This window comes from Sabethes cyaneus, chromosome 2 (genome assembly GCF_943734655.1).
Source record: "Sabethes cyaneus chromosome 2, idSabCyanKW18_F2, whole genome shotgun sequence".
Classification (NCBI taxonomy): Eukaryota; Metazoa; Arthropoda; class Insecta; order Diptera; family Culicidae; genus Sabethes; species Sabethes cyaneus.
Window position 1 is genome coordinate 244,532,164 of NC_071354.1, and position 8,394 is coordinate 244,540,557.

Sequence of the window (8,394 nt, forward strand, 5' to 3'; positions counted from 1 at the left end):
TGAAAAAAAGTTTATGTCCTGGTCTCAAAATATGGTTGAGGAGGGGGGGGGGGCAAGAAAAAAATAATAACATAAAACCTTCAATTAGCAAACAAAAGAGAAGAAACCATCGTTTATTTTTCCATATTATTAAAATTTAATACAAATATTTTGTACAGTACTTAAATTTTAGTTCAACCCTTTCAAACTTCAAAATTTTTCGACCCAAGCACATAAAATAAGCATCTTGGTAGAGAAGAAGCAGTTTGATAATAGTGGAGTGCCAAAGGATCACCTTAGAGAGCCACAAACGTATAACTTGACCTTCATTTTGTTTTGAACCTCCGTGTCACTCGGTTAGTTACCTTGCTTTTTTAATAATCGAAATCCGTGTCACTTACTAGTTCAAATCCCTGCCACTTTATTACTTGGAACACTTACGTTGTGCTATCGACATATTTTAAGAAAATAAATCTCTGAAGCTGTTCACGTTTCTTGGTCAACCTTTTAGTGAATATCAGATCTCTCCTTTGTATATTAAGGATGCACACCGTTTCGAAATTTTCAAGTTTCGAACAGTTCAGTGACATCCTGCATGCATCCAATGAATGGTAAAAACTGTATCGTTTACGTCCCCTACCTCCAAAATTAGGGTAGTTACTTGGACATTACGGAGTAAAACGACTAATTTTGAGCCCCAAAAACCCGAAAAATTGTGTTTCTATTTTTATCTTATTTAGTACCTTTGAGGTAAAAAAAATCCCACTGCAATTCAAAAATCGGAATATCTCCATCAAAAGCGGTACCAAATTTCACTAATATATTGTTTAATTGATTGTTGCCTCCATCTAATTCTAGGTAAATTAAAATGGAATCAAGCTGTGACTTGCAGCAGAATCAGAAAGCTTAGTTGGTGAAAGAAAGTTAATCGAGACTAACGAGATAACTATAACTTAGCACATATTGCATAATTTAAAGATGTAAACTCATTGAACTGTGAAAAAATCCGCTTGTCACTAAAAAATGCAATAAACTAATATGACACTTTATTTTTTTGCCCTTTCACATTTCGAAGATTTTCAAAAGGGGGGGGGGGGGTTGACATTAACTTTTTTTCAAATTTGTATGGGCCTTATAATATTCACGCATTAATCGGTAGATAAAGCTAAAATGACCCAATATTGTGTGAGACTCATGATTGTGGACTGACTGTACGTTATTTTTCATGCAAAAAACAACGAAAAGAATAAAAAAATCGCAAGAGATTTTTTTGCCGATTTTCAGAAATTTCATTGTTTCAAGACCACCTATAAATTGAATTTCAAGTTTAGTTTCAAGCCAAAAGATATAGATAGAAGAAGAGGAAAACTGCTAGAGAAGAAAATGGAAGAGAAAAAGAGGGGAAACGAGGCAAAAAAACGAGGAAACTTCATAGCAAAAGTGAAGTGACAAAAACAAAATGAGAGAAAAGATGGCAATAGTATAGAAGAACGAGGAAGAAAATAAGGATAAACTTGACAGAAAAGGAGAAAAACCGAACAAAAAAGAGGGAAAAACGGACCAGAAAAGAGCGAAAATACGGGAAAATGGAGAAATTAAAACACAAGAAAAAAAACGAGACGGAAAAAACCATGGAGAAAAAATGAAAACGGAAGACATAAAGGATAAAACAGAAAACAGAAAATGATGAAAAGCAGGACATAATAAGAGGAAGAATGGAACAGACAAAAATGAAAAACAAGATAGAAAGGGAGTTGAAAAGCGAAAACAGATGAAAACTGTGACCGAAAAAGACGAAACAAAACAGACAAAAAAACGAGAAGGAACAGAGGAAAAATGGGCCTAAAAACAAAGTAAAACGAAAGAAACAACACGGAAAACGGAACAGAAGAAATTCAGGAGTTAAGGTCGAAAAACTAACATCGAAGAGGAGGAACGGAGACAACAAAGAAAATGGAAAATGAGCTTAACAGGAGAAGTTGGGTAAAAAATGAAAAAATGGGACAGAAAAAAACAGCGGATTAAAGAACTTTTTCGGAAACGGAAAAGAAAAGAAAAAAATAAAACAAGATAAAAATTTGAAAAACGAAGGAAAACGAGAAAGAAAATGAAGACAAACTGGACACTAAAGGATGAAAAAACTGCAAGGTATACAGCCCTAAGGGTTGTACGAAAGGGTGACGTAGGACTGTGTCATATAATACTCCTTACATTGATAACATGTTTTAATCGATGAAGTATAACTTTATGTCTGATCATTAGATCAAAGACTAATGCAAACTGCATTTATGGCATATGCATATTTGAGTATCTGTGAGTATTATTGTTTGAGTGTTTATTTGTAAAAGAAGAGCGAAATATTTTGATTTAATTCTTCATTGAATCAATGGTGGTTTTGAAAAAAACCGTTTGAAATTGTTTGGTGGCCCTGAAAAGAACTATGTTTGAGCTGATAGCACTTCTTAAAAAATCAGTACTATAATTACTGTTGCCAATATATAGATGGATGTCGCTATTCGGTCCTTTAGACTCTAGGATGATGGTTGCCCGCTAATACAGGAGTGATAGGAAATACCAAATCACTGTAAAGTAGAAATGGATTAGTTTCATCAAAATACTGACCGTCCGTCAGTGCGATCGTGCGATAAATGAGCAGACGGCGAACCTAGTGTGCTATTTTATAGTCACTGGCACTGCCGTTGCTACTTGTAAGCTATTGTAGGTGTGGGAGAAACCAGATCGGCTGCTGCTGCTCAAATAATTATCCGAATGGAACGTTAACCATTTAGAAAGTGTAGAAAAATCTTTCCATTCTTCAATTACTATAGCTCCTATAAGAACTGTTTAAGACTACAACGGCCTGCTGCTGAATTTACTGCCAGTCAGGCGTTCCGTTTTCGTTTGCCATCAGTGTTGCTTTACGATAATTACGATCGAAGTTGCCGCCAAAATGCCATCGGCTTTTCCTCCAATTGCCATTAATGTTACCACTAACAACCGGTGTTGCCGCGAAATGTCCTTGGTCTTGCCACCAATTGCCATCCCAAGCCGTTGGTTTGCCTCTAATTGCCGGTGTTTCCGCCGAAATTCCATCGTTTTTGCCTCCATTTGCCATCGGCGTTGCCGCCAATTACTGGTGTTGCCCCACCAATAGCCGTCGTCGGTAAATACTGACCGTCCGTCAGTGCAATCGTGCGATAAATGAGCAGACGGCGAACCAAGTGTGCTATTTTATAGTCACTGGGCCAGTGACACTGGCACTGCCGCTGCTACTTGTAAGCTAGTGTAGGTGTTGGGGGAAACCAGATCGACTGCTGCTGCTGCGCAAATGATTATCCGACGCTGATTGAGCAAGCAATTCCCATGTTTACCATGGTATAACGCAAAATGGAACGTTAACCATTCTTCAATTACTATAGTTCTTATAAGAACTGTTTAAGACCACAATGGCCTGCTGCTGAATTTGCAGTCGATTCGTTTCCATTTGCCTTCAGTGTTGGTTTGCGATAATTGCCATTGAAACTGCCGCCAAAATGCCATCGGGTATGCCTCGAATTGCCATTAATTGCCGCAAAAGTCCTTGGATTTGCATCCAATTGCCGGTGTTGCCGCCAAAATGCCATCGTTTTTACCTCCAATTGCTGTCGGTGTTGCCGCCAAATGCCGTTGGTTTCGCCACCAATAGCCGTCGATGATAGATACTTACCGTCCGTCAGTGCGATCGTGCGATAAATGAGCAGGCGGCGAACCAAGTGTACCATTTTATAGTCACTGGCTATGGCGCTGCTACTTGTAAGCTAGTGTAGGTGGTGGAGGAAACCTTATCGGCTGCTGCTGCTTAAATGGTTGTCCGACACTGATTGAGCAAGCTATCGAACAATTTCGCATGTCTGCGATGGGGGTAATGCAAAATGTAACGTAAAGTGCATCGTGTGGGATTCACGTTGGCCATTGCCCGCTGATTCCGCTTGTCTTCGGGGTCGGTGTTGCCGTCAATAGCCATCGATGTTGCCAATGGGATTGGAAAAGGGGTGTGGCTTACAAAGTGGTCTCAAAGGTTATCATTTGGATCCACCAAATCCTTTGGTGTATCTAATTGTCGTCCGTGCCTGTGAAGCTAGGCGATCGCAAGGGAAATGTATGGGAAAATTGGACCTTAAAACTTTACACACATTTTCACTATTTAGCGTATAAAAAATGATTATTAATATGTTACTATAAAATTGCTGGACATTTTATCTATCCAACGACATATTTACTGTTATGTTTCGTTCAGTAGTATAGTAGCTATTAGCGTTTGAAATATTTCATTCAAACGTTACACTTCTATTTTTCGTTTTTACAAAGTGCTACCCAGTCCCAGTATAGTATACAAAGACGTAGTCCTACGTCAAAACGAGAAAGAAAAGAAAAAAAAAGAAATACGGGAGCAGGATAATGGTAAAACGAGAACAGAAGAAAACTGAACACCCTTTTGTGTTACGGAAACGAAAAACAGAACATGACAGAAAACAGGGAAAATGCAGGACATAAGAGAAAGAACGGAACCGATGAAAACGAAAAACGAGATAGAAAAGGAGTTTAAAAGCGGGAAAGACACGTGAACCGGAACCGCCAGAAAGAAAAACTTCGAAAAAGGATGGAAAACGAGGTAAACAAAGGTAAAAAAAGTATAAAAAGAGGAAAAACGTAACGGAAGAAAATCAGAACAAAGGAAAAGGCCGAAAAACGGGACAGGAAAGGAAACGAAAAGAAATAGAGAAAGAGGAAACTGCAGAACAGCAGAATGAAAGAAAAACGAGAGAGAAAAAGAGGGACAACAGGACGAGAAAGATAATACGTAACAGAAAACAAAGAGAAACCTAAAGGGCAAAGAAGAATAGCGAGAGAGAAGAAAATCAACAGAGGCAATTAGAAAAACGGGTAACAGAGGTCAAACGGGATATAATATGCATACTTGGATCTAGTTTTTCATATTAAGTATTCATGTAGACACCTTGTCCGATGGATTATGTAAATAAATAAATAAATAAAAGCAGAAAGTTGGGACGAAAAATGCGAAAATGAAACAGAAAACGAAGAAGTGAAAAATAGGAGTAATGGATTAAAGATAAAGATAAAACGGAAGTGAATAGGACGAAAATCGGGAAATAAAAAAGCGGCAAACAGAAACCGAAGAGAAAAAAGAAAAAGGGAGCCAACAACAGAATAAACGTGGCAGAAAAAATGAAAAAAATCGAGCATCAAAAAGAGGAAAAACGGAATAAACTGAAACGAAAAACCGAGAATAAAAAAGACGGAAACTGAAAACGAAAAGAAGGGATTTTAAATTCAATTGGACGTAGGACTACGTCTTTGCTTACTATACTGGAACAGGGTAGCACTTTGTGAAAACGAAAATAGAAGTGAAACGTTTAAATGAACATTTTATAAGTCGTTGGATAGATAAAATGACCAGCAATTCTAAAGAAAGGGTTAGAGAGCTATTTTAAGGAGGGCGTAAGAGGGGGGGAAACACAAATTTTCCTAAAACTCGAGGACTAATCAAGCAAATGGAACCAAATTTGGCATGTGGCGGTTTTTGAAGGCAGCAATTTTTTATGGTGTACTGAGACCCATCCGCCTTTTAACAGGGGGGGCTCCTATACAAATGAAATTCTAATTTCCTTACAACCCTTAGGGCTGTATACCTTGTAGTTTATTACTTTTTGTTGTTGTCCGGACCATCATCATTAATATGCTAGATATCTACAATTTGATTAACGCTTCTATCTACACTCCTGATTTTTTCCAGCAGTCGCCACCTCACCGCATCAAACGAGTTTCCTGATGAACAGCACCAGTACGGGACGCACAAACTTCACCAACAAACAGCTAACCGAACTAGAGAAGGAATTTCACTTCAACAAATATCTAACGCGAGCGAGGAGGATAGAGATTGCAAATTCCCTGCATTTGAACGAAACTCAGGTGAGGGTGAATTTATCATCCATCTACCCTAAAGCAGCTTTTAATCGGAATTAATTTTTTTCAGGTGAAAATTTGGTTCCAAAACCGTCGAATGAAGCAGAAAAAACGAATCAAGGAGGGCTTGGTGCCCAGCGAAGCTCAGTGTCCGTCTCCGAAAGCTATCGCCAGCGCCGCCGGTTGTCCGACCAGCGAGGGCGGCGGCACAACAGGAAAGGCTCAAAACAACAACGGCGAGAGCAATGACAATAGTCGAGAATCGGCGACTTTATAATATCCGTGCAACAGCGTTGCTGCGGTGCCAGCAACGGTGGCGGCGGCGGCGGCGGCGGTGTTGGTGCGTCCTCCTCCTGTGGTTCCGTATGATTAATCGTATCGTTTTTGTTTTTCGTTTACACACTTTTGTTCCAGCAGTTGAATGACAAAATTTAACTCGGCCTCTGGTGACATTTGGTGGCTTTTTCGGGAAATTCAAACAGCCTCGGTTGAATGTTGAACTTTATCGAAAGTGAAGCATTGCTTTACGGTTTACAATTTGTAGGTTATCCATTCACTTTGATAGTTGATCGAACACAGTTTAGTAATATTTGGTTGCTAGAAATCAAATTTATTGTAGAACAAAAGTCGGTTTGAATAAGTTGTTCGTTTAATCTTCCCTTCTTTTTACAAATTTGTTGCAGTTTTTCAGTGGTGAAAATTCAAAGCAGTTCAACTGTTTGAACTGCTTGAATACTTTTTTATATTAAAACTTATTTTTTTGAATGCATGAAAACAATCGGCTGCTACCCCATATGGCGTAAAGTAATGGCAAGTATGTCAAATGGCATTGTACCAAGTGGCTTGTGAGGGCTGGTTGATTCACAGTTCTTGCACAACAATTAACACAAAATTGCAACAAGGATGGGTGTTTTTTGAGGAGCGCCAAAGTCGTTTATTAAAATAAAACCCATAATTCAGGTGCATTTTTGTTGTTTGGGTGTAAAAGTTATCGTTTTTCTCAGTACTTAACATAAAAAATACGTTCTCCAAACATGAAATAACCTGCGTTACATATATTTTGCTCTGAATTTTACAAAAAAAATTTTTTATCTCAACAAAATGTGCCAAATCCTAGGAGCATGTCAATCAAATCCCACCCGTTTATTTATTGAATGAATTATTCTTTCAACTCTGCATAAAATAAATATAAAACTTATCTTGATCGGACAAAAATTTACTTATAAAGATAAATACATGCAAAACACTGAACTTACTTTTATGATCATAACGTACATTTTTAGCCACTTTTGCTCGAACTAGTGAAACCCAAAAACGTAAATTTTATGTTAAAATTAACTAATTGTGTGTGCATTTTTCCGGAAAAATACCGAAACAACTCTACCAAATCTTTTCCGAGATTGATAATAGAAGTTATGAGGTATATTATACAATATTTGAAAACTTGTCACCACCATCAAATCAAGCAAGTCGTTGGCAAAATGAAAATAATAAACGTTCCTTTGTTGAGTGTCTTTTACATGCATTTCCAAAAGGATCCACGCTTTGTACAGTTAGATTTGTCTAGAAAAATCATTTCGCTCCCTTTCATTGACTTTGTCTACTTCAACCTTCATGGAAAATATTAGTACATATTCCCTCAAACCTTGTTTGGCAAAAAAGTTTCAACACCAAAGAATCAGTAGTAAATGCGATAACCGACTGACCATTTCTGCAGCCTTTAGTTTTCGTCTTTTTTTTGTTGTACCATTGTCATCAGAGGCTACTGTTCATTTTATTATTTATTGACTTACAAAACAGAAATCAAATACCAAAAATAGCTTAAAGTGTTTGCAAGTAATCGAAAGAATGAGAGCAGTCAAATATAGAATAGGATATATATCTATGAAAAAGAAAAGAAAACTAAAACTAAGTAAAAGTAAAAAATCAACATCGAATGTTCCTCCTAAATTAATATAGATCGTAGTGATTATTAGAGGTAAATACAAGTAAGCAACTGTTACAAAACGTGTATATTTTAGTGTAAAGGAAATAAATTACTCTTTATATTTTCAAGCTCAAACATCCGAAACGCGGATACCGTGCTGGAAAATCATTTCCCGAAAGCCACTACTTGGGGGGCATCACAACGACGCCATTGTCGTTGTACCCAGTGATGCCAGATCTACGGATTTATCCGTAGTTATACGAATTTAGGAATTTCACAGAAATAATTGAAGATTTCTTTCAGTTTCAAAACTCATGGGTACGCTACACACAAGTGAACGCTAATGAAAGTTTCTTATAGAACTCTTCATAATTTTATGCGTTGATAGCACGATATTCCTCACTTGCAGGCTCCCGCTTTGACCGTACTATATTCACACTTATATTTTCCCTGTTGGAGCATAGCAAAACACGAAATATTTTCGTATTAATTACTTCAACCATTTTGGTCGTTTCCAATATAGA

At 37.5% G+C, this 8,394-nt stretch overlaps 1 protein-coding gene across 1 annotated transcript in view; it reads left to right on the plus strand.

Annotated features, from left to right (window-relative positions):
• The window catches only part of LOC128736848 (homeotic protein labial-like), a 56,503-nt gene extending 50,283 nt beyond the window's left edge, over positions 1 to 6,220 (plus strand). Inside the window, exons 3-4 of the mRNA XM_053831345.1 lie at positions 5,774 to 5,949; positions 6,014 to 6,220. Of these exons, the coding sequence (XP_053687320.1) occupies positions 5,774 to 5,949; positions 6,014 to 6,220 (383 nt within the window). The remainder of the gene's footprint in view (positions 1 to 5,773; positions 5,950 to 6,013) is intronic.
• The last annotated feature ends 2,174 nt before the right edge of the window (positions 6,221 to 8,394 follow it).